The 27,662-nt window shown below is 40.7% G+C and overlaps 1 protein-coding gene across 9 annotated transcripts in view; it reads right to left on the bottom strand.

The window, feature by feature from the left end:
- The window catches only part of WDSUB1 (WD repeat, sterile alpha motif and U-box domain containing 1), a 69,005-nt gene that overhangs the window by 37,313 nt on the left and 4,030 nt on the right, over positions 1–27,662 (bottom strand). For 6 of the 9 annotated variants that reach the window (XR_005227276.2, XR_005227275.2, XM_037912058.2 and 3 more), the window contains exons 2-5: positions 26,527–26,948; positions 18,479–18,663; positions 3,903–3,995; positions 2,622–2,715 (exon numbers count right to left, since the gene is read on the bottom strand). Coding sequence is in view for 7 of the 9 variants with exons in the window: in XM_037912058.2 (XP_037767986.1) it covers positions 2,622–2,715; positions 3,903–3,995; positions 18,479–18,663; positions 26,527–26,948 (794 nt within the window). In the remaining 2 variants the exon portion in view is untranslated. Of the gene's footprint in view, positions 1–2,621; positions 2,716–3,902; positions 3,996–18,279; positions 18,346–18,478; positions 18,664–26,172; positions 26,324–26,526; positions 26,952–27,662 lie in introns of those variants that run through there. The other 3 variants (XM_037912062.2, XM_043525162.1, XM_043525163.1) reach the window with 3 other exon arrangements.

Genomic DNA, 27,662 nt, shown 5'->3' on the forward strand with positions numbered 1-27,662 from the left:
AATCATGAATCAGACCCTCAAAAATAATGCAACTGGCCCAAAACCTGGCCCCAAAAAATCTTATCAAATCTTGTGTTTTAGTTTGTCTTCTGATTTTCCCCTCTATTCCACTGTCAATGTATGTGAGATAATTTCAGGTTGAAAAGCCAGTCTTTAAGGCATACAAAAATGACTGCCTCTCCCTGGCTACTCAGACAGTATGTCTAAACAGTATAGAAAAACCTGCGCTGGCCTGTGCCAGCTGACTTGGGCTCACGGGCTGGGTTGTGGGGCTGTTTCATTGCTGTGTAGATTTCCGGGCTTGGGCTGGAGTCTGAGCTCTGGGACTCTCCCGCCCTGCAGAGTCCTGAAGCCCAGGCCTCAGCCCACAAGCCCAAGCAGCCTGGCACAGGCCAACCACATGTTTTCTTTGCGGTGTAGACATATCCAGAGAGGCGTGTCCTCACCCCTAAGATAGGAGAACTACCATCCATTTCTAATTACTGTCTTGACCCAGCAGCACCACTTCTGTCTCCCTTTGCCCTAGGCTTTCTCCCCTGTCTGGTTCTCAGCACCATTACTCTGGCTCCCCAGTCTCCTCCCATATTTGTGATCCAAAAATAAAATATCAAAAAAGAGAATTAAAAGAACCTTTGGCTCCCCAAAACAAAAACCACCACAAAGAAATATGACAAAGGAAGTTATTGCCCTCTGGGATTTGTTGTTATGACTTTAATTACTGGTTAATCTACAACATTCTTTTTTTTTTTTTAAAGGAATCATTTCCTTAATTTAGAATTTTTTGGTAACAAAATGGAAATTAAAAGGGCATATGACTGAAGTATTGCTGGAATTATTTCAAGTTGCTACTTTGACAGCTTACAAGAGGTTAAGTAATTATCTCTTACAATGTGGAATAAAAACATGCATAATGTCATTAAAATATATAAAAACATGAATGATTATAAATATTCTACCTTACTTACCATTTTCTTCTTTTAAAAAAAAAGAATGTTCGAATACAGAAAATAAGGAAGTTGATCCCACCACGATATTGGTTACTTAATTTAATATTACCAAAACATTAAAATTTTCCTTTCTTGTAAAACTATCCATAACTGTTTTCTCTCCCACCCTCACATTTTTATACAATACTGATTCTACTAGAAGGAACAATTACATTGCCAGGAGGCTTCAACACCAGTCTAGGATTTTTTGCTAATTCCTGATGAAAGCATTAGTTAGAGATGTAAATAGGGTTTAAAATTCTATTGGTTAAAGGGTTAACCATTAAGCAGTTCATATAGGTGGGGAATTATGGGCGCACGGGGTGCTGCAGCACCCCCACGTTTTACACGGGGTCTGCCTGCCAGCCCCGCGCCCCCGGCAGCTGGCGAGGCTCCAGCAGCAGAGTTTAGTCGTTTAACCAAAACCAATAAGACTGATGCTAATTGCTTAACCAGTTAAAGTTTTATATTCCTAGTATTAGTGAAAGATTTCATTATCTGAAACATGGTACCAAGGGAGTCCTATGTATCCTGAGAGAATTGTTACGTTACTTTAATAGACAGCACTTTTCACTTATCACAACAGCATTAAAACCCTAAGCCTATGTGTATCCCACCTTGCAAATCATACAGGATAACAGAAAAGTCATTGCTACAAAGTAACTCCCCAGGGGTGAATTATTTTACCCACTGTTGACATGGAGTGGTAGATTCCATTTGTCTCCTGTGCTATTATAGAAAAAACATGGAGGGCATTTGAATTTTGCCTCCGATATATTAAAAAAAACCCTAAAATCAATAAGATGTTCATATAAATAAGGGAACACTGCTTAAACACCAGAAGAATCCACCCTCTACAAACATATTAAGGTGAACTGTAAAAGAGAAATATATTTATAAAATATTCTTTTAAACAATAGGTAGATCTTAAGTACTGTTGATTCAATATTCACATGGGGGGGAAATATCAGAAAATATGCCTGAAATATTTATAAGCACATCTTTTTGCAATTAAAAAAATTGTATTTTGCACAGAACACTAGCATTTGTACATGCAAACTGTGAATTTGTACATATATCTACAGGTTTTATACATATATAATAAATTTGAGTTTTTCTGATGTGCCCACAAATATTATGAGTAAATTTTTGGAAAAGTACAGAAATCTAGCACCAGAAATAAACACTTTGCATGTGTTTTTCTCCCCCAAAAAGAGAGAGAATTCCTTTAGGTAGTTAAATGTTATAAGTCTTATTCCAACAGATTCTAGAACATCATTATAACACATATATCACTTTCAAACTGTGTGTGCATGTGTAGGTATATAATTTTTACAAAGGAAATATTTTAAAACAAAGTGATTTTTTTTTAAAGTTCTAGGCCACTGTTTATATTATCTTCATGTAATAATGCAGATAAGTGTCCAGAAAAGCTTTTCATACACCAAAGCTGAAATTGAGTTCTCCCCACTCCAAACACTCTCATCCTATTCCTTAGTAATTTCTGAATTAACTTCAGTGCTTAAAAACAAAAACAACTCAATTTCCACTTCAGAAGGGGGAGATAAATGCTCATCTAAGCACAGACATCTACTGTAAAACTTAAAATAACTAAAATTAAGTGAAACTGCTTACCCTGAAACTAACATCTGCCCATCAGAGGAAAAAGCGCAAGCCAGGACTGGGGCAGAGTGTCCATTCAATGTGCATTCATATTTTAATTCACAACCTACAAACACAATTATAAAAAGTAGAACATGATTTTTCTAAACTTGTTAACCAATCATTTTCCTTTTAAAAATGTTTTGATTTATTACTTTAAAAGGACTGAAAATGTGAGAGCTTGATTGTAATCAAGTGAAGCTAGTTGGATCATTGGGGCATAGGGACACCCTCCAACCACACCCTCTGTTCTTTGGCCAGGTCCCTTGCGCCATATAGTGTGCAAGAAGGGTGGACACAGAAGCTGTTATTATGGTCCTACTCTGCTTAGAATTCCTGGATAAACTGGCTTTGTAGCTGTTTTGTGCCACCAAAGACGACTCATGGATCTGGCGTCAGACCATAAAGCATGCATAGAAGTGGGTAATTATGATTACATAGGCAACCTTAACTTTAGTATTTCCTCACTTCTGCTGCTTCACTTTGAAATCTTAATATTCTTTTAAAATAGATTTTTGTATGGAATTTATAATTATATTCCTATACAGTTAAACTACTACACGTACATACAGCCCACATATGTACAGAACACAAAGAAAAGAGGAGGGAAGGTTTTCCCCCCCCCCTTTATTGAAAATAGTTTGAGCTCTCAGTTCCACTTCTATTGGACTGGTACCTAAATCACAAAGCAACCACCCCACAGCAGACACACTTGTTTCAGTTTTAGCAGATGTCATGGATTCAATGGACAAATGAGTCACTCCTAGTGACGGTCAACTTTAGCTCAGGACTGAGGTAGTTAATACCATCACTGTCTGGACTGTACCTCTTTGGGAGAGATAAAGAGAGGACTCTGGTCTCCAAGCATGTCAACCTAGCACCCTTCAACAGTTCTACACTCAAACAAATTATTGGTAGCTTCCAACAAATAAAAAATATTGTTGTATAATAAAATGCGTAACATAATTATGTATGAACTATTCTGTGGATTTGTAACATACTGTAACTGGTTACTGTACATCAGTTAAAAACTTTAATAAATAGAGGAGTTAAGCAAGGCTTGATCCTGCACAGTGTTGAGAACCTCTGACTCCACTCTAGCAAAGCACTTAAGCAGGAGCTTAACTTTAAAAGCATGTGATTAGTCTCACTAACTTTGTACCCATAACCTTGATAGATATGAGCTTATTAGCACTAAATTGTAACTAAACAGCTATTAATTTTGAGTAAAAAGAAAATTATTGCTATACATACCTAAGACATCAGCCAGTGAAATAAGCCAAAGCTTGATCTGGTTATCCTGACCACAAGATGCCATTCGGAAATATCTGGATCCTTGTTCTCCATCTGATAAAATGAAAATGGTTTAAAGGGGACCAGAAGCACTGAAAAGAACATGACAGACCAGTACACTAGGTTACAATTCTAACATTTCAATTTGAAAATTAGCTTCCACATTCCTAATACCTTTTTAAAGGGTTGATAAAATAATTATACAAATTAATGTTATGATTTTGCAATCAAGTTAAATCATATAGCAGATAACATATTTAAATGTTGTTTCATGAATAATACAGGTGGAAGAAATCCAAAACTGAGCAGTTGTGACAATAAAAATGAGATAGCAGGCAAAGCTAAAGACTACCACCAGCCATACAAGATAGTTTAATTTCTCCCTGAGGGCTCCCCTCTTCACCTCCCAGGCCAAGTGGAGCTACAATGCAGGAAAGCATCTGCACATTATTTAAAGTTTTTAAAAAGTCTTTTTTTGTGATGTTATGATAACAAAAAAGAGTGGCTTCAATGTGTATTTGATCTGATTTATTTGTAAAGGATTTAAAAGTCCTACAGAAAATATATTAAAAAAACAAAAACAAAAAAACAACCCTCCACCAAAAGTCACAAAACAGGAAACTGCAATGGTTTTATGAACATTTTTGTTTTCAAGGATTAATATATATTATTTCATTTAGAGTAGGCCCAAATTTATAATTCACACACTAAAAACAATTTCCGTTCCAATTTTACAGCAACGACTTAAGTGTAGAAAGCCTTTTCTAAGGCTTCGTAACTTCTACAATATATGCCACACACAAACTAACAAATTATATTGTTATAAGATAAATACTATGAGGTATAATCATAATTAAATCTAAAATACAATCATCAAATAAATGACTAAAGCACCAGAGAGATTAGGGCACTGGACCAGATGACTGATTGAGGTCCCTTTCAGTTCTACACTTCTATGATAATCTAAGTTAAATATCTACTTAAGAAGGATACCATACGACAAGGGGACCAGGAAAAGCATGGTCCTTACAGACAGAAATTTCGATTTTCAAATTAAATGTACAGTGAATACAAAGAAGTAAAACCATTAACCAGATCTCACATTTTTTCTAGTGTGCTTATTCACAAAATTCAGTAATTCACAAAGGGCCTACCAGTCATTAGTACAAATTAGCAAGCTTCTGCTGTATTTGAAAAAGGTGATTTATATAGAAGTTAGAGCTCTAGAAACAGATTCTACTGCCGATTTCTGTGATGATACAATTTTGTGACAAACCTGGCAATACAAAACTGTGGGGTTGTTTTTTGTTTTTCAAAAGATACTCTGTACATTCACAGTTGCCAGTCTTGTTTTCGTTTCTCCTTCCTCCTACTACTCAAATTATTGACTACTTGAAGATGGGTTGATCAAAATGGATAATAAAGGTTGTTTCTTTTTTGTGTTGGATGAAGCCAGAGAGCCTTAAAACGTGGTTGTACGCACGTTCTCTCCAGGTCAGCAGTTCTCAAACTTTAAAACCTAATGTACACATGTAAAATTCAAGAATACTTCACATATTTTCATAACTGTAATCAATTTAGTAACATGTTCATATTCCTATAAATGAACCTATGTACCAACTGACTGCAAACCCAGTACCAGTTTGAGAAAAGCTGCTCTAGTTATTACAGATAAGAGACAATTAAAACAGTGCACATGAATGAAGTTTGCCCTTTTAAAATATACAATGCCAATGAGTGCATTCCATTTCTAAGTATTCTAAGATTTTGAGCAGTGTGTGAGGCAGTTGTAACGGTATGATAAAACTGCTCCTAAATACTAAGAAGCGATCAGCACTGACTGAGGGCTTGGCAGCAAATTTGTTTTAAATACCGTATATAACTGTTATTCTGTACATTAAAAAATAATGGGGCCAAACTCATCGCTAGTGTTTGAATAGGTAACTTCAACAACGTAAGTGGGAGCTATATTGGAGGGTGGAACTCTGCCTTTAGCTAGTTAATTTGTCTACTGAAGGTGCTGAATGCAGTCCAGTTTGGATGGCTGAAAAATCTAAAAAAAGGTCACGCTCCTTTACTGACTGTGGAAATACCTGTCTCCTTGGCAACTGTTATATTATTTGTGTTATTTTAATCTTTAAAACTTTGTGCCTCATTTAAGATGATGTCTCGCTTTTTCATAAATTTTAATTTTGTATAAATCTTTCACTCATAATTTGACATAAACCTTGACATTTCAAAACCAATCTGTATGCAATGGGTTTTGGGAGTAAAAACCTACATTTGAAAATCCAAAAATTCAAGAGAAGGAAATTTGAAGCATATGTTTATAACTTCTAAATGGTACCAAGCCTAACGGCTTTCTCCTGCCCTTATGCAAGCCTTGTTTAATTCAGATTTTCATGTGATATTAAATAAAAATGGCACTTTAACTGGATAGTTAACGATGCAATGATAGTATGCATGTCTCCAAAATTTGGTCTGTTTTCCCAGGAGAATGGCTGGGTACAGCTCTGGGGAGGTGTGAAGGAGTGATACCTGTGTACATGTATAAGACTGTGGAGAATGTAGAAAAATCAGAGAAGTGACCCCAGACGACCAAATTACATTTATTCCTTTGCCCAACTTTGTTTTACATTTTGGAAAAACTAGATGAAACTTTCTCCTATAGAGCCTTAATATGTACTCCCATGACCTACATAGCAGCTAAACTCCTGCTCTGAATTAAACCCGACACACCCCAGTCAGTAAGTCAGAACAAAATTTAATCCTAGTTCTCCATAATAATGGAAGCATATCTAGGGTAATCTGTCACACAGAAATAAAGATATTCTTGACCAGTTCTCATTAGAACTGGGTCCAAATCACAACCTCAGATCCAAAATCCATGAACTGTGCATAAACTCAGATGCAGTTTTGAACTTTGCAGCTTTCCTCTATCTGTACAATGGGCTGACCCAAAGCCTTGGATCCAAACATCTTAAAAGACAAGTTTTGCATAGTATCTAATCTTTGCAGTTTGGGCCTAGGATTATTTTCCTGTTAGGTACAATCAGACAATGGGCCAGATCCTCAATCTGGTTTATGGCCCCTTGGCTCCACTTAGATGGCATAAATGGGTTGCAAATGTCCAGCAGTGAATTCCCCATTGATGGGTATTCCCTGCTTGGCGCTGCAGTTGGGTCTTGCTACCTCCCTCCTCTTTGCCACAGTAATCCTCCATCAGCACAGAATCTTTTAAGTACCCTGTGACAAAGGTACAATACATTGCTGCCCACCAGATTTTCTAAGCATGGACAGGGACAGGGCCGGTCCTGGGAATCACAAATCCAGAACAGGGCTCTCTGAGGCCTCCCCCCTCCACCTCCCATGCTGTGTGAAGATATCGTGCAGGAAAGAATCTGCCCAATATTTTAACTCTTATTGTTTCTGTCTCTTCTGTGCCATACTAACATCCAAGGGCTTGAATCTGCAATGTGTTAAGTACACTGGCTCTGATCCAGCAAAGTCATTAAGTCATGCTTAAGTCATTTGCTGGATTGGGGCCAGAACACACTTTGAAGGCTCAAACCCTAAAGCAGGAGCAGTTATTGAGGAGGGGAGAAACATTCATAATCTTTGTTTTAAAAACAGTACATAATGGTCAGTGGCCTGCCCTCCCCGAATATCAAGAAATCCAGTCAGTGAAACACCACATCAGAAACCCAATAACTGTACAAACTACAACTGCTGATGTGGGGAAGGGAGTGCTCCCCATCACATTTCCCTCAATAGCAATCATAAACAAGTGCCTTATACAATGCTTGCAGAAGCCTTATCTTCACTAGATAAAAAAGGTGTGTTCTTTACCCTGTTCTTTACCCTAACATACATGAGTTAAGTCCAAGTAAACAGAAGGCAGGTTGAGGGACTTTAGGCTCCCCCTCGGTCTTCAACTCGGAATGCTAATTTGTGTTAATGTTACAAACTTCCTTTTCTTCACTAGAATTTTACCTCATATTATTAACGTTACCTCATGTTAGCTAGCATGTTAAGAACACATCTCTTTTCCTAGATTAAGTCTTCGCTGCCAAAACAGGTGTGGGGTTTTTTGTTTTGTTTACAGTAATATAACTAATATAGATAAGCTATCTCATTTAAAAAAACCACATTTGGGGGGCAGTGAAGACATAGTCCCAGCAAAAACAAGGCCATACTAAACTCTGACTTGACGTGAAGGGGTGGCCCACAATTTTATATGAAGTCACAGCCTTATAAGAGATATTAAGTTTTGTTTGTCAAGCACTTTGGGATTCCCTAGAATATGAAAGGAGTTGTGAAAAACAACTGTATTCTATCAAATCCCCAGGGAAATAACACCTTTATTCTCCATCAATAAATTATAACGAAAAGAAAGCACTTAAAATGAGAACGTATAGAACAAATTATGCACACTTTTCGTTTTACAGATCAGTAACAACATTGCTACTAACTCTGTTTTCAGCATGTTTTTCTAGAAGCTTTTGGGATTCATTTTCAATATTTCCTTTTTCCACTACTGAGATTTTTAAAGCTAGAATGCTTGACTTTAAATAGAAACAAAAGCATACAGTTCTCTATCTTGCAATTGCAGATTAACTACACAATTCTTACCATGATGAGAAGCAAGAGCTATTTATAAAGTGGATTCAATTCTAAGAAGCCAATTAGTAAACAACCACAGGGAAGTGAGATCATAGATTATCAGGGTTGGAAGGGACTTCAGGAGGTCATCTAGTCCAACCCCCTGCTCAAAGGAGGACCAATCCCCAACGAAAATCATCCCAGCCAGGGCTTTGTCAAGCCTGATCTTAAAAAAAAGAAAATGATGATTTGATGTACTTGGCAGGATGGAAACAGAAGAATGGCTTTTAGTTTTCTTCTCATTTGGGAAAACTACTATCTACAGTGCATCACTGTCAGAACGAAAAGAAAAACTATAATGATAACGTGTGTCACAGAAATAGACAACTTGGGAAAAAAATCAAAATTAAATCTAAATCAACAGAAATAAAGATTCAACACAAGATTCTAGAGGAGAAAAGAAAAGTGCTGAATTGTAGAAATCCTAAACCACAATGTAAGCTATTAAACCATATATTTTATACACTAACTTGTGGAAAAAACAACCTCCCACTTAACGCAGCTGATTATTTAAATATAACAAAAGAAGTGCAATTTATCAAATCAAACTTTATTTTTTCCAGAGCAATTAAAATCTATATCTTCTGGGAAAAGAAGTGTTAAGATTCTAATTAACCATAACTAAATCCAATTTAAAGAAAATAGCAGAGTCATCTGTTATGAATAGCCTAATGGGTAAAGAATAATCAGAAACTTTGGTTTCATAGGTTGTTCTTTGAATTAGAAAGGTGAAGAAACCCAGTTTAAAAAAGATTTTCTTTTCATTGTACTGGTAAGCACTGCTTTTATGAGCTTTGCAACCTTTTAAAGGCTGTTAGTAATACTGAAAGTTTCAACTATTAGCAAGAAAACTGAGGAAAAAAAATAAGATTCCAATAACATTTCATTTAAAAAAAATTACAATCAGTTTTCAAACTAAATCATTGGGACCAGCCAAAAAACAAAACAAAACGAAACCCTGTACTCTCATGCAGGGAAATGCACATTTTCTTGTCCATTTCTCTCTTATAAGGCAGAACTAACAGGAAGTAGCATTACTGGTGGCACAACTTTTAAATCTACAAAGTAATGTTTGGCATATTTTCTTTCTGAAACCATGATCCACTTTAGGGGAAAAGAAATCACAGAAGCAAGGGTGTAAGTAATTCTTAGTTCATAACTGAATTTTCTGAGAGTCTTTCCTCTGTTTAGAGATTTTATTTAAACATCAAAACCCTTCTTATATCATGACAGAGTAATTCAGTGCTGTCCCTCACAACTTGGAAATTATTCTCCTTATTACTGCGCACCTTTCAGCGGACACACACTTGATAGATTTGGTATTATCAATCGCTAACTTTTCACTCAGGAGCATGTGATCACTTTCTGCTTTCTCAAATGTTTCCTGTCTCTCTGTCTCTTTGCAGCAGGTGATAGTTAGAGCTTTCTGTAATATATTATCCTTAACTGTAACCAATGCTGTTTGGTAGTATGAAACATGCTTACTGTAGAATTATTATTTTTTGGCATTTTTAAAAATTCCAATTGATACTTCACTAAAACGGGTTTCAGAGTAGCAGCCGTGTTAGTTTGTATCCGTAAAAAGGACTACTTGTGGTACCTTTGAGACTAACAAATTTATTTGAGCATAAGCTTTCATGAGCTACAGCTCACTTGAAATCATGGTGGAATTCCTCAAGGGTTTCTTTTCCATGGGTCTAGATGAAGAGGATGTCATCAGTGTAGCACAAGTAGAGTTGGAGCATTAGGGGACGAGAGCTGAGGAAGCGTTGTTCTAAGTCAGCCATAAAAATGTTGGCATACTGTGGGGCCATGCGGGTATCCATAGCAGTGCCGCTGATTTGAAGGTATACATTGTCCCCAAATGTAAAATAGTTATGGGTGAGGACAAAGTCACAAAGTTCAGCCACCAGGTTTGTCGTGACATTATCAGAGATACTGTTCCTGACGGCTTGTAGTCCATCTTTGTGTGGAATGTTGGTGTAGCGGGCTTCTACATCCAAAGCCTGTTGCCAACTGTGCCCACATATCTATTCAGGGGACACCATCATAGGGCCTAATCACATCGGCCACACTATCAGAGGCTTGTTCACCTGCACATCTACCATTGTGATATATGCCACCATGTGCCAGCAATACCCCTCTGCCATGTACATTGGCCAAACCGGACAGTCTCTACGTAAAAAGAATAAATGGACACAAATCAGACATCAAGAATTAGAACATTCAAAAACCAGACGGAGAACACTGCAATCTCTCTGGTCATTCGATTACAGACATAAAAGTCGCAATTCTTCAACAAAAAAACTTCAAAAACAGACTCCAACGAGAGACTGCTGAATTGGAATTCATTTGCAAACTGGACACCATTAAATTAGGCTTGACTAAAGACTGGGAGTGGGTGTGTCATTACACAAAGTAAAACTATTTCCCCATGTTTATTTTTCCCCCCTACTGTTCCTCACATGTTCTTGTCAACTGCTGGAAATGGCCCACCTTGATTATCACTACAAAAGGTTTTTTTTCTTTCCTGCTGGTAATAGCTCACCTTGCCTGATCACTCTCATTACAGTGTGTATGGTAACACCCATTGTTTCATGTTCTCTGTGTATATAAAATCTCTCCACTGTATTTTCCACTGCATGCATCTGAAGAAGTGAGCTGTAGCTCACGAAAGCTTATGCTCAAATAAATTTGTTAGTCTCTAAGGTGCCACAAGTACTCCTTTTCTTTTCACTAAAACAGTGCCTGGCATATTTGTGAACTTTGAAAAGAGAACTTTATTTACCACTACGTGAAAGATCACGAAAAAAAAAAAAACTATGAACCTTGGCTTTATAAACAGATCTACAAAGCAGAAATACAAAATGATAAGATTATTAAGGCAGGTTACATGCTAATAAATTGTCACTGAAACTAGGGCTCCTGTTTCATGCTATGGCCTCCCACAAAATCAAGTTATTATTTATGGCGTTTTCTAGCTCTTTATGAAGTATGTTAGCCTTTTAACCTGCCAGATACTTTTGAACTTAACGGCTTCACACCTTTGTCATTCTTCCGGATTCTCCTTCATTTCTATTTGTACAGTTCTGCTGGTTAGGTAACTACTATTATCTCTGCTGTACAAATTCAGTGCTTACACAACTACACCACACATCTCTTCACAGCCATCCCTCATAAATTCTGCAATGAATCCTGGTTTGATGTAGGATATGAAAAATCTACTTGCTTAAGGCAAGTACAAAGCTTTCCCTGCCAAGTGTAGAAGCTGAAGATATCAATTTCTGTAGAACTTAAATTTTCATTTATAAAAAGTTAATTTTCTAGCTACTGCCATTCCAAAGATAACCTTCCAAATGTGAACAGAATGAAAATCAGTGTAGTGTTGTCTTTCTCAGGGCTGGACCAAGGCACAGGCAGTGTAGGCCCATGCCCAGGGCAACAGCTCCTGCAATTATGTCAGCATCTCAGATTTCATTTTTTTTAAAAAGCTTCTAGCCCTCTTGGTTGTGAGCAAAAGTTTGAAAATATGAACACAGCATAATGGATGTGGTGGTGTCTGCCTAATTCTGTAGATAGCCTGACATAATAGCGCTAAGAAGTTTGAACGGCCCCACATATTTCAATGGGGTGTTAACTATAGGACTCGTTATGCGACCAACAATACCCCAGTAAAGAAATGCATGTGTGGCAGGAGTAGTTGTCTTAGCCTATTCACCACCCCAATGGGAGCATCCTGGCTGCAGGAATAAGCACCAGTGAGGAGGGGCCTGCCAGCTGCCATATCTGCCTCTCTTTAAATGGAGATGAGGAACACTGTCACTTCAAGCAGAGGGTCCGGCCACAGTGGACCCTACATTGTTTTGTGTCTATGGCCCTGAAAAAACTTAATCCAGTTCTGCTCTGACTCTGCAGACAGACATTTCCAAATGCCAAGCAGCAGCAGAGTGAAAACAACAAGACTGGTCAATATCACCGCTGCTATTCAGAACTTGGAGAAAGCAGTGAAACTGTCAAGAATGAGAGGGCAGGACTGACCTAGGAGAGAAGGACTTAAAAGCCAGGTGTTAAGTGACCAAGAGGAGCTAGCGAACAAGGGGCAGCAAACAGAGGAGTTTGAGAGGGAGTTTGTAGCAGGGAGAAAGAATAAAATCAGCATGATTTGGAAAGGCCGCCTCCCCAATGCCAACACTGCTCCTGGAGCCTTCACCTGCATCTATATGGAGACAGAGACTCTGACCATGGATTGCCCTACCCAGATCCTGGGTGTGGATTCGCAGGGATTGCAGGCTGCACTTCCCTGTCACAGAAAGCCAGGCTGGGAAGATCATCCTGCATGAAAGGTGTCTACTGGTAGAATCTCTCAGGGAGCAGGTGGGAGAGCTACAGGAGGAGATGGCTAGGCTGAGGAGCATCCATGAAAATGAAAAATTCATTGAAAACATGCATATGGAGACTTCAAGGTTGAGGAACTAATCCAGCTGGAGAGGACTGCAGATGAACCGCCAGGAAAAGAGGAAACAGCTCCTTCAAACGGAGGAAGCTGGCTGCTGGTTACCTCTGGCAGCAGGCAATGCACCACCCCTACTCCAAACCCATTGTCAATAAAGATGAAAAACTGGTATGCTGCCCTGGTCCTGAGGGATGAGGAATGTCCCTCAAAGATGGTGGTGGTGCAGTCATTCACCCTCATGGCTGGGAGGACTGCAGCCATCGCTCTCAAGAGAAAACAAAAGGTGATGGTGGTTGGTGACTCTAAGGAGGATGGAGACATCCATCTGCCTGCCTGACCTGGCATCCCAGAAAATTATTTCCTGGGTATCTGGCTGGTGAATCTTGCCCATATGCTCAGGGTTTAGCTGACTGCCATATTAGGGGTCGGGAAGGAATTTTCCTCCAGGGCAGATTGGAAGAGGCCCTGGAGGTTTTTCGCCTTCCTCTGTGGCATGGGGCACGGGTCACTTGCTGGAGGATTCTCTGCTCCTTGAAGTCTTTAAACCATGATTTGAGGACTTCAATAGCTCAGACATAGGTGAGAGGTTTTTCGCAGGAGCGGGTGGGTGAGATTCAGTGTCCTGCGTTGTGCGGGAGGTGGGACTAGATTATCATAATGGTCCCTTCTGACCTTAGTATCTATGAATCCTAGGAGGTGTGCTGCCTGCCAGGGCCCTGTATCTGAGACATTATGGAAGGACTGCCAAGGATCATCAGGCCTTCTGACTACTACCCCATGCTGCTCATCCATGTGGGCACTAATGATACTGTGAGGTATGACACTGAGTAAATCAGAAATGACTACCGGGCTCTGGGAGTGAGGGTGAAGAAACTGGGGGCACAAGTGGTGTTCTCATCAATCCTTCAAGTCAAGGGGAGGGGCCGAGGCAGAGAGATACACCCTGGAGGTGAATACATGTCTACACAGATGGCGGTGCCCAGAGGGCTTTGGCTTCCTTGACCATGGGATGCTATTCCGAGAAGAGGGACTGCTGAGCAAAGATGGGGTCCACCTATTAAAGAAGGGGGAAAGTATCTTCAAATACAGTCCAGCTAACCAATTGAGGTGAGCTTTAAACTAGGTTGGACAGGAAACAAAACCCCACAGTTAAGTCCAAAACACGGCAACCTGGGTGAAGGGTCAAAATCTGGGGGAAACATGGGCAATCATGGCAGGGACAAAGGAGATACAAGTGGGAATACAGAGGGGAACTATAATGAACATCTTAGATGTCTGTATACTAATGCAAGAAGTATGGGGAATAAACAGAAAGAACTAGAAATACTAGTGAATAATCACAATTATGACATAACTGGCACCACAGAAACTTGGTGGGATAATTCACATGACTGGAATATAAGTATAGAAGGGTACAGCTTGCTCAGGGAAGGACAGGCAGGGAAAAGAGGGAGGAGGTGTATACACCTGCACTGAGGTTGAGATAGAAGTGGTAGGCAGACTTGTTGAAAATATCCAGGAAAGGATAAAATGGGCAAAAAAGCCAAGAGTGATGTCATGGTAGGAGTTTACTTTAAGCCTCCTCACAAGAAAGAAGAGGTGAATGAAGCGTTTTTTTAAAACAAAAACAAAAAGCTTACAAAATAATCCAAAACAGGACTTGGTGATGATGGGGGACTTCAATTACCCAGACATCTGTTTGGAAGTAATACAGCAGAGCACAGATTATCCAACAAGTTCTTGGAATGCAGTGGAGACAACTTCTTTATTACAGAAGGTGGGAGAAAGGAACCAGTGAAAAGGCTATTCTAGATTTGATTCTGAAAACAAGGAGGAACTGGCTGAAGGTGGAAGGCATCTTGGATGAAAGTGATCATGAAATAATAAGAACTCACGGACGACAGGATAGATCCCAGAGGACTGGAAAAGGGCAAGTAAAATACCTATTTATAAAAAAGGGAATAAGTGCAATCCTGACCAGGAAGTTTAACTTTGGTACCCAGAAAGATAATGAAGCAAATAATCAATCGATTTGTCATCACCTAGAAGTAAATAGGGTGACAAGTAACAGTCAACATGGATTTGTCAAAAACAAATCAAGCCAAAGCATGCCAAACTAATATTGTTCTTTGACAGGGTAACAAGCCTTGTGGTTGGGCGGGAAGCAGTAGATGTGATTATCTCTTATTTAATAAGGCTTTTGATATTGTCTCACGTGATCTTCTCACGTAAACAAAACAGAAATATAGCTTAGATGAATCTACTATAAAGTGCTGCACAAATGGCTGGAAAAGTGTTCTCAGAGAGCAGTTATCAATGGTTCACAATGAAATGGGAAGGGCATATCAAGTGGGGTCCTGCAGGGATCTGTCCAGTTCAATTCAATATCTTATAAATTATTTGGATGAATGGCACAGAGAGTACACTTATAAAGTTTGCAGATGATACGATGCCGGAAGGGGTTGCAAGCGCTTTGGAGGACAGAATTAGAATTCAAAATGTTCCTGAGGAAATGGTCTGAAATAAACAGGATAAAATTGAGTAAGGACAAATGCAAAGTACTACACTTAGGAAGGAATAATCAATTGCACATATACAACATGGGAAATAACTGCCTAGGAAGGAGTGTTCCTGAAAAGGATCAGGGCTTATAGTAAATCAAACTAAATGAGTCAACAGTGTAATACTGTTGCAAAAAAACCAAACATTATGGGATGTGTTAGCAGGAGTGTTGTAAGCAAGACACAAGTAATTATTCCACTCTACTCAGTACTGTTAAGGCCTCAACTGGAATACTGTGTCCAGCTCTGGGCAACGCACTTCAGGAAAGATGTGGACAAACTTGACAAAGTCCTGAGGAGAGCAAAAAATGATTAAATGTTGAGAAACTATGACCTATAAGGGAAGAGTGAAAAACTTGGGTTTGTTTAGTTTGCAGAAGAGAAGATTGAAGGGGAATATGATAACAGTCTTCAAGTACATAAAAGATTGTTATACAGAGGAAGGTGATAAATTGTTCTCCTTATCCACTGAGGACAGGACAAGAAGTAATGGGCTTAGAGTGCAGCAAGGGAGATTTAGGTAAGATATTAGGAAAAACTTACTAACTGTAAGAGTAATCAAACACTGGGACAAATTACCTAGGGCAGTGGCTCCCAAACCTGTTCCACCACTTATGCAGGGAAAGGCCCTGATGGGCTGGGCCGGTTTGTTTACCTGACACATCCGCAGGTTCGGCCGCAACTGGCCCGGCCCACCAGGGGCTTTCCTTGCACAAGCGGTGGAACAAGTTTGGGAACCACTGACCAAGGGTGGTTGTGGAATCTCCATCACTGGAGATTTTAAAGAACAGCACTTGTCAGGAATGGTCTAGATAATACTTAGTCCTGCCTCAATGCAGGAGACTGGACCAGATGTCCTATAATGGTTGCATCAAGTCTACACTATGTTTCTATAAAGATATCACTTTCAAGGTGTTGTTTCTGCTGCTTAAAGAAAAATCGAAACGGAGGAAGGAGGATGGGGTAGAGTAGCAGAAACCCTTTCTCCCTCCCTTTCTCACAGTAGCTAGAGAGGTAATAGAGAGGTAGAATAGCAGAGACATTCCCTTCTGACAGTGATGTCTCTAAGGAATAGGAACGATAGCAAAGATCCTCCTCCCTCAGGGCAGCCAGGAGACTCAGGCCCTGATTCAGGAAAATAATAAATGGGAAATCAATGAGACTTAAGCATCCCATTAAGTGCTTTCTTCAATCAGGGCCTCTGTAGGGCAGAGAACACAGAAAGGGCCACCTTCCCCACCCTCCCTCTGCAGCTAGAGGGCAGAGGAGCTTCAAATGTATTAGACACCTGCTAACTAGAAGCTTATATGAAAGAGGGAATCCCTTATGTGCGTTCAAGGACAATAGTCTGTTCAAAATTCCAGCACTCTGCTTTTTGGACCCACCTCTGCCCCAACTATCATACCTACCTGTACTTGGCAAGTTTAATTATCCGGCTAGTGGAGGTCTATTAATATAGACCCTAACTTAATATAATCAGCAATGATTTTATAAATATGCTGGACTGCTTATTGGCTGAGCTTGCAAAGGCCTTACACTCAATTTGACAGCATTTTTCTGTTAGCCTGTCAGTATATCCATCTGTCTGTAACATGATTGTCTTTGAATGCCCCATCCAATCAATTCCAAAATTTCAGGTAATGTTCTAGGTATTAATGGCCTGAACCCTACTGATTTTGGGGAAAATTGGAAAATCAAAATGGGAGGCACACGAAGCTCCTCTTGAGCACAGCTACAGACTCAAGCACCTTTACAACCGTCTATAGATCAAACAACTGGTTGATGGCACCCATTAAGACCTTCCAACATAACAATATCCATCTAATCTCAGCTCATCCTCCCAATAGAGTTTAACATGTTAGCCTGTGAATGACTTCACTCCCAGACAGAAAGAAGAATAATGGGGAGGGAGAATGTATGGGGTGCCATGGAAGAAAGGGGCATGCACACAACCCTTGGCACGCAGGGGTAGGGGAATGGGGCACAAAGTCTTTGGAATGGAGGGGAGGTGGAAGAAGGAGGCAGAGCCCTTGGAATGGTGGAGAAGAGGAAAATGGGGGAAAGGAAGTAATGAGAATTCAGAGTCCCTGCCATGGGGAAGAAGAGGAGACACTGCTGTAGGGGGAAGAGGGAAATGGGGCAACACACAAAACCCCTTCCATGAAGAAGGGGAATGGGGGAGCTTGGCACGGGAGGAGGGTGATCCAGAGCCCGTCATGGGGGGTGCGGGGGGAGAGGGTGAGAGAGTGGGAGGAAGATGGAATGAAGCACACAGAACCCTGACAGGGGACAGATTGTGGGTACCTGGTATGGCGGGACACATACAGCCCCTGACCTAAGGAGCAAGGAAGTCAGACAGAACCCCTACCATGGAGGGGAATGGAGGACATGAGGGGATGCTGAGAACAGCGGTGTACACAGAGCCACTAGTATGGGAGGAGGGGAGAATGTGGGACCCTGCTATAGGAAGATGAGGGGGACACACAATCCCTAGGAGGAGAGAATGTGGGGGCAGTTGCAGGAAATTCCTAAAAAAATGGGGGATGGTAGGGTAGCACACAGGGAGCTTGTGTGGGGGTGCAGGAAACAGAGGAATTCAAAGAACCTCTAGGGTGTGCAATAAGCTTGGTCTACACAAGCTATGAAGTGTATAACCACCTACTTAAATTCCTAGAACATTTCTTCATCAACTCCAGCACAAGGGCAAATGCGGGGCACTGGGAGTAGTCTGAAACATCAAGAACACTTTCAGTTGCTATTCAGCCCTGAGCACTGATGATAAAAAAGTTATCAATAAAAGCAAGAGCTGGAGGAAAAAATAATATGAAAAAGGAATTATTTAAAATATTAAAGTAACTAACCAGAAACTGCCTGTGAAGAAAAATCACAGCAGGTGACACCAAGATCATGTCCTTTTTCATTGTACAAGCATCTCATTTTATCATCCCAAATGGTTAAATCTCCACATGATGATCCAGTGACAAAGAGATTTCCATTAGGAGAAAACGCACACGCCATCAAGGAACCATCCTTAACGCTCCCAGATCTGAAAAGCAAGAGAATAAAGGATTGAGTTTAGGGAATGTAATACTCTGAAGTTTTGATCTCTAACTGCAGTATGATATAGAAAAAATAGTGAAAAACTGAACTGTTTCTAAATATGGAGCTTAAAAAGCATAATAAAAAAGGACAGAAGATGACAAACTGTACAAACAGATGTGAAATAAGCACATATATAACATATGCACAGTGATTTACTCTCTGACCACAGAAGGAGAATAGGAGATGTTACCCCAAGGCAATATTCTGATTCAGTAATAAAATGAGCCCTGAACTAAAGCCCACCCTCATGGATTTAGTATTCCCAAGAGGAGGATACTGAGCAAATTACAACTCAGACATTTATCTAAATTAAAGATTAACATGCAACCATCACAACAGAGACTTAAATATACATAAACAGAAAATCACATTTATGAACTAGATAAGTTTCACTCTGTCAGATCTGGGTTTTACTCCTCCAAAAACTCAAGCATAGATCCATATTATGTGTCTAAGAGACTAATATTTTCCGGTTTAGGACATGGGACTATTTCTGAACAACAGAAATGCAAGAAGAAAATGTCTGAAAGAACTGATTTCTATTTTTTTAATCTCTTTTAAACAAAGTCAGTCCGAAGGATTTTTTTTTTTTTTTTTTAAATTATTCTCAGCCTGAGGTTTTGTATGCCAAGTTTTAGTTAGGAACGAATTTGTACAACTCGCTTAAAAAAATATCTCTAGCAAAATAGGAGTTTATAGTGGATATGCAGGTTTGTTTTGCCTTCTTTCTAATGTCCAGCCATTAGCTCATATTTAATTAGTGGAGTGTCCCATCAACTGGCTGCACTCAGTGAGCCTACCTGATCCAAAGCCCAATGAAGTCAATGGAAAGTCTCTCATTGGCTTCCATGCTCTCTAGAACAGGCTCCAAGTTGGAAAATGGTGGACCACAAGCAACAATTCTATCCCGAGAGACAAAATTCAGTTTATCCATCTATTTGGTATGGATTACTGTATTGTGGGATAGTTGGTGGTTTTCTTTTGTGGATTACAGTTTCAATTATTTTCAGAAGTGCCAAGAGTTAGGCATCTCTTGTGGTTTTACAAATATAAATTAATCCATGAAATGGCCCTTCTCTCTCTCTAAACACAGACATAAGAGCTACACTAAGCTATTCTTACCTAAAAGGAACACTTGGGTGTATATATATACACACATCTTCCTACTGTATCTTCCACTGCATGCATCCGATGAAGTGGGTTTTAGCCCACGAAAGCTAATGCTCAAAAGATTTGTTAGTCTCTAAGGTGCCACAAGTACTCCTCATTCTTTTTACTCCTACAGTCTAACATGGCTACCACTCTGAAACCTTTTTCCATATTATGTCCTTAACCGTAGCATCATGAATACTAACACAAATACACTCCCCCCCCCACCTCTTTACAACTGCCATTCACTTTTCTCAATGCCAGCTAAAACTGAGACACCCTTCTTTCCTCCAGGAAAAGATCTAGTCAACTGTTTCTTTGCAAATGCTTATGTCACTTACTGGATCTTTTCTGAGGTACAGTAACTTAGCCATAACAATGGATACAAATCAGTTACACATACAGCATTCAAAGTGTGGTAATTTAAAGGTAAAGCAAAACAGTTGATAAAAGACAGTTACCTTTTTCGTAACTGGTGTTCTTCAAGATGTGTTGCTCACGTCCATTCACGTTACGTGTGAGTGCTCGCCACATACACCGGTGCCGGAAGTTTTTCCCTCAGCAGTATCCACAGGGGAGCAGCTCTGGTGCTCTCCGCATGGCCTGGTATAAGGGGCACCACTGGCTCCCCCCGTTCCTCAGTTCCTTCTTGCCGGGAACTCCGACAGTGGGGAAGGAGGGTGGGTCGCAGAATGGACGTGAGCAACATACCTTGAAGAACACCAGTTATGAAAAAGGTAACTCCTTGCTCATGTCCATTCATGTTAGGTGACTCCCAAGCAGTACCACCGGAGGCGGGTAGAAGTTCATGGACGTGAAGACTGTAACACAGCTCTGCCAAACCCAGTGTCATCTCTGGCCTGCTGGGTGATGGCATAGTGTGGCGTGTTCGTATGCACCGAAGACCACGTCGTGGCCCTGCAAATGTCCTGGATAGGAATGTGTGCCAGGAAGGCCACAGAGAACGCTTGAGCTCTAGTTGAGTGGGCCTTCACAATAGGCGGCCGTTGGACCCGTGCCTGCACATAACAGGACTGGATGCAGGAAGTAATCCAGTTGGAGATCTTCTGAGAGGACACTGGCAGGCTCTTAATCCTATCCGTTGTGATGAAGGGCTGGGTTGACCTGTGGAAGGGTTTGGTACGTTCCACGTAGAACGCCAAGGCATGCAGAACATCCAGGGTGTGCAACTACCTCTCCTCAGCAGACAAGCGCAGCTTAGGACAGAACACCAGGAAAAACATGTCCTGATTGACATGGAAAGAGGACACCAGCTTTGGCAGAAAGGTTGGATGGGGTTGCAGATGAACCTTGTCCTTGAAGGATACCGTATACGGTGGCTCCACGGTCAGGGCTTTCAACTCTGACACTCGTCTGGCCAATGTAATTGCTACAAGGAAGGCAACTTTCCGCAACAGGTAGGAGAGGGGACAAGAGCCCATAGGCTCGAAGGGCAGGCGTGTGAGCCTGGCGAGGATCAGATTGAGGTCCCATTGAGGGACCGGGTTCCGAACCAGTGGGAAGAGCCTCTCCAGGTCTTTAGGAACCTGACCGACATTTAGTGCGAGAAGACCGATTTCCCCTGTATGCCTGGGTGAAAAGCCGAGATGGCCGCTAGATGCACCTTAATAGAAGACAGGGCTCGGCCCTGGTTCTTTAGGTGGAGCAGGTAGTCTAGGATAGACTGCAAGGGTGAATGCATCTGGGAGATGGTATGTTCCGATGCCCAGTGGGAGAACCTCTTCCACTTTGTCAGGTAAGTCATTCTAGTGGAAGGCTTTCTACTCTCCAGGTTGTACTTGATCAGAGCAGCTCCGTTCCTCTGGATTCAGCCACATAGCATCCATGCCGCGAGGCAGAGGAAGGCAAGGCTTAGCAGTAGTCGGGCCGTGATCCTGCGACAGGAGGTCCAGGCAGTTGGTTAGCGACCAGGGGGCAGCTACTGCCAGATCCATCAGTGTGGTGAACCAGTGTTGGCCCGGCCACGCTAGGACATGATGACCCATGCTCTGTCCCTCTTGATCTTTGAGAGGACCCTACTGATTAGCGGAATCAGTGGGAATGCGTACATCAGGTCTCCTGACCACGACAGGAGCAGAACTGATGACACTTCCTGTTCCATATGGTGGCAAATAAGTCCACTCGGGGAGTTCCCCACCTCTAGAAGAGCATCTGGACCACCTCTGGATGGAACGACCACTCATAATGAGAGATGAAGGACCTGCTAAGGCGATCCACAAGCGTATTCTTCATGCCAGGGAGGTGGTAGGCCTCCAGGTGGATCGCATGCTGGATGCGGAAGTCCCACAGACAGAACGCCTCTTAGCAGAGAGCTGACGAGTACGCTGCCCCTTGCCTGTTGATGCAGAACATCGAGGCCATGTTGTTCGTCAGCACCCATACCACTTTGCCCATGAGGTGCAGCAGGAAGACCCCAGAGGCCAATCAGACTGCCGTGAGCTCTTTGACGTTTATGTGCAATGCCAGCTCCTCCGGCGACCATGTCCCTTGGGTCCACATCTTGCCAGGGTGTGCCCCCCAGGCAAGGTTGGAGGCATCGGAAATCAGGGAGACCAAGGGGCATGGATTGTCTAATGGTACTCCATGTAAGACTGCGCTCAATCAATCAACCACCTCAGAGAAGTAAGTAACTTTGGTGGAATTGTGATGACCCTGCCTAGGTGATCTTTGGATGGGGAACAGACTGTTGTAGGCCAGTGCTGGAGGGGCCGCAGCCTGAGCCTCGCGTGGAGAGCAACGTAAGTTCACACTGCCATGTGGCCTAATAGCAGACCCAGGCCGTGGTGAGAGGGAACACAGAGTCTCGTGAGGAGATTCACCATATGCCGGAACCTGTCTTGGAGCAGAAAGGCTCTTGAACAGATGGAGTCGAGTACTGCTCCGATGAACTCTATCCTCTGTACTGGAACTAATGTTGATTTTTCCTCGTTTATCAACAGGCCCAGGGCGTGGCACATGCTTGCAGTACTGTGACATTGGATTGGACCTGGAGCAGCCCTTGACCAGCCAGTGGTCAAGATACAGATAAACCTGAATACCTTGACGTCTGAGGTAAGCCGCCACCACTGACATACACTTGGTAAACACCCTCGATGCTGTTGCCAGCCCAAATGGGAGCACCGCAAACTGGTAGTGAGCGGAGCCTATCATGAAATGGAGAAAGCATCTTTGCCCATCAAATATCGCTATGTGGAAATATGCATCCTTCAAATCGAGGGCAGTGTACCAGTCTCCTGGATCCAGGGAAGGGATGATGGAGGCCAGGGAGACCATGCGGAACTTCAACTTCTTGAGATATCTGTTGAGGTCTTGCAGGTCCAGAATGGGTCTTGGACCCCCTTTGGAATCAGAAAGTAATGGGAGTAAAACCCATTGCCCCTGTGGTGTAGAGGGACTTCCTCCACAGCTCCCACCAGCAAAAGGCCTTGTACTTCTTGCCAAAGCAGGTTCTGGCAAGAGGGGTCCCTGAAGAGGGAAAGGGAGGGAGTGGTGATGGGGTGAGAAATAAACTGGAGGACAGAACCCTGAGCCACAGTACTTAGGACCCATTGGTCCATAGTTAGAGGCTCAAGCAGGGAGGAAAGGAGACAGGTGGTTGAAGAAACAGTGGGAAGCAGATCTGGACAAATAGGTTGCCGAAGCAAGGAACATTCCAGCACCGTCACTGGCGGTAAGAAAGAACTGAGGGTGGGGGGAGCCGGCGTTGCACCTTATACCACTCCAGAGGGCATCAGAGCCAGTCTCCTATGGATACACCTGAGCAAAAAACTTCCAGCACTAGTGCATGTGGCAAGCACACACACCTAAGGTGAATGGACATGAGCAAGCACTTGAAGAAGAATTAAGGCTATCAAAAGGCTTAAGAAAGCTGCATTTGGGCTTCTAGATATGGAGGTTTAATAATAAAATAATAATGAATAATACTTCACACTCTAATAACTTCATAAAGTCTTGTGAAGATGCTAAGTGTACCAAAGACAAACTAAAAGGTAATCCAGTCACACAAACAGTCTTAAGATTTTTCTGTTTCCCTTGCAGCAGTTAATGACAGAACACCTAAAACTGTGTGGGAGGAGCATTCTTCTCTGTACTCTCCTTTAACCATTAGTAATACCATCAAATGCTGCAGGAGAAACAAAGGACCATAGACTTTGCATTTGGCCGGTAATTAAAGGATGAAATTATTTTCAGCAGTTTTTCTCTAAGCTATATTTCTTTGTAATTTTAACTGCACATATTAGGCCCCATTTTTATAAAAGTTTGAGATCAATGCGCATTTGTGTGCACACAATTGTGCATGCAAATGCCCAATTTGAGAATGGAACTACACACAGTTGCCAAAAAAAAAAAAAAAAGCGCAGTTGCAATAAAAGCCACACAAGCAGTTGGCCCTCCAGGCCTTAAAGTTGAATCTGCAAAGGCAAAAAATGGGCTTTTGTTCTTTTTTGCCTCTGTACGATTTGTAAAAGCAGCCTACAAAGGAGTTTTTTGTTTGACTTTAAATTGTTCGGATTGCTTTTTACATTATAAATTCAGCTTGGAAGACACTGATGACTGCAGAAAGCACAATGGTGACATCACATATGTTAAGAGTATGAAAGTAATTGAGAAGGGAAATGATTTTTAGTGATAATGTTTTTAACTGATTTTGTTAACATCCACTTAACTTCTGAATAAACTAAACTTTTATTAAAAATTCAATGCTTTCATCCTTCAGAGCTCACAATAAACATGCTCAGAGATCTCTGACTGGTCCACTGAGCAAAGTGAGATTTGACATTCCTAATTTTTCTAAATTATAGGCAATTTAAAAAAAAAAAAACCACACTCTTCAAGCCTTCTGTATGCATTATAAAGAAGCAAGAAATGGCTAAAGCCCACTTTAAAAAAAAAATGTATATGTCAACCTTTACATGTATAGGATTTCAGACATTTAAAAAATATTCAGTTTTGTAAAGTTTTCCAATTCACCTCTAAGTCACTATGACGAAGGCAACAGGAAGCTAATCCACTCATGCAGTAACACTTCTACAACAGGTAAAAGACAGGTTTTGCCTACACAAGCTGCTAATTCACTCATCTTGCTGTCCAGAAGCAGCAGAATGTTCTCCAGGTACCCTTCTTTTCACAAAAATCCCTAAGAAATTTGCTAAACCCACAGGGCTTTTTAGTGCAAAAACAGGAAGAACTATTCAGGACAATGAAGAAATGAAGGAAGCCTTTATTAAATTTCTAACTCCAGGGTCAAAACTTGCAGTCCCTCTCTAAATTCAAACAACATTTTCCCAAAGTTCAGACTACAGGATTTGGCCCAGAAAGTTAATTATCGATATCTCTGGACAAACTGGATAAATCCTCAAAAAAATCTTTTAAAAAATGTACATTTCACTGTAAACAGAATCACTGAAAAAAGGCCATTTCCCATCCTTATTTTTGTAAATAATTAGTTGCTAGTGAATAGCAGGCCAAATCCTGTCCCCACATCCCTTACTGATTTCAGTGGGAGTTTTAGATGTGCAAAGAAAAGAAGGATCAGGTCTGCTATTTGTACCATTCAACTTAATTCAATCGAAGTATACCTTCTACAAGTGGTAACTGGGAGGGATAGCCATCCTTTGATGGCCAAAAATCTGGGGTTTCACCTCCAAAAAGGCTTATAACCCTTCTACCCTAAATAAAAAAAAAAACAACAGCAATCCACAATAAATAAACTGGAACACTATTCCATAAGCAAAAGATAGAGGGCAGGGGGAGGAGATAAATAGTGGACATTTTAAATATACTGCTTACAAAATAACCTTTTCCAGCTTCATTTGTGTAATAAGCTATAATACAATACAGCATACCATTATACTATGTATGTTTAGAACCAGATTTTAATCTGAATTATGCAATACAATACAAAAGGGGTAATACACAAGCATACATTTCCTAAAGTGTATTCTACTCTCGCAAGTAAAAAAGTATGAAAAGTGTATAAGTAAACTACTAACTTATGACAATACACTAATGTATAAACGAAAGGAATTTTTATTATTTTTTAAATAAATGTAATATGTTGACTATCTCATTAATCAAATCTGACACAGCCCCAATTTGTAGTCTCATTGTCCCTTATTCCCAGTTGCCATAAATCAATTCTATTGAAGGAGTATGATGTATGCAATAAATGACAAGTCCTGATCACAAAGGAATCAGGATTTGGCCCTAGAAGAGCTGGGCTAAAACAACAGTTAAATCAAATACTGCATATCCAAGATGCCATCTAATTTTTCATACTAACCAAATATAGCTGTGGCATTTGAAGTGTTGAGATTTTATCCATCTTAGTTCCTTCTTCCATACCTCTATGGGCCCAATTTCCTCTTCTCTGTGTTAGACAATGTGGTGGTAAAAATGCACTATCCATGTCTACATTACAATTTCCACCATAGATATACTACCAGTGGAGTAGTATACTGGTGAATTATACTTTTGCCAGTGTAAACAAGGCCTAAAGACTTGATCCTGAGAGGTGCTAACTACTACAGCTCTCAGTAAAGTCAGTAGGAGCTCAGCACCTGTGATGATCAGGCCATAAGAATGTTATATTTCCAAAATGCCTTCTTAGTTACTATCAGTAAAATTTGGTATTTACCTGTACAATTTCAATGACTGCACATTCCAGAGAACAATGCTACCATCAGCTGCACCGGAGACTAGGTAAGCAGAGTCAGGGGAAAATCGGCAGACTCTTACAGGGCTGCCACGGGGCTGCTTCAGGACTGCCTGCGTCTGACCATTATGAGTATTCCACAGCATCGTAGTACCATCTGTCGAACATGAAGCTAAAATATGTCCAGAAGGAGAAAAGCAGCAGCAGTGGACAGCATAAGTGTGACCTTTTAACGGTGAGTAGGGAAGTTCAGTAAAGTTGTTTAAAGAATAGAGGCGGACTGTTTTATCCAGGGAGCAAGTAGCCAAGCAGGAAGAGGAGAAGGCACAGTAGTTGACATCATCACTGTGATCAGCTAAGGTATGAATTAGTTTCACCATTGTATCTGCTTTAAACCAAGTTACCTGAAATTAAAAAAAAAAATACAGTTAATACATTTATCTTAGTTCTTCTACTTTAAAAATGACATACGGATTGTTTCCATTCAACCAGCTACCAAATAGCTAACCAAATAAATAAATAAATGTCCATTTCAAGAGGCAGTTTATATTCATTCAAGGTTTATTTTTGCCTCCACTAAAGTCAATGGGAGCTATGCCACTGACTTCAAGAAGAACATGATCAGGTCTTTATAAGTTAATTACAGGGTGAAAATTTAAATTTGTACAGTAAAAAACTACATTTTGAAATAAATACAACAGCTGAGCCCAGTCTTTTTTTAAAGGAAATGAGAGGAAATTAGTTTAAGACTACCCCAAAACTTGTCTTAACATAATTAATTAATGCACAGAGTGGTTTCACAGTCTCCTTTGCTGACATTCACATCCTCACTGTGACTGAATCTGCTGCAAACGGGCATTGTAAAAGAAGCTGATCAATCTAATGATTTACCACACATATGGCATGTTGAGAAGAAACACTTTTTACTTTATGGAATGAGATCCAAATTTAAAATCAAGAGACGTTAATTAGGACCACCTCTGGAATGGGTCACTTTATTTTCCTACACTACTTTTAAATGAAAGAGTGGATTAAAATTTATTTTCCATCACAGATGGGTAGGCGAAGTTGCACCAGGTCTGATATTAAATCATTTTCTCTAATTTGAAACTCTGTCT

This window comes from Chelonia mydas, chromosome 11, assembly GCF_015237465.2.
Source record: "Chelonia mydas isolate rCheMyd1 chromosome 11, rCheMyd1.pri.v2, whole genome shotgun sequence".
Lineage (NCBI taxonomy): Eukaryota > Metazoa > Chordata > Testudines > Cheloniidae > Chelonia > Chelonia mydas.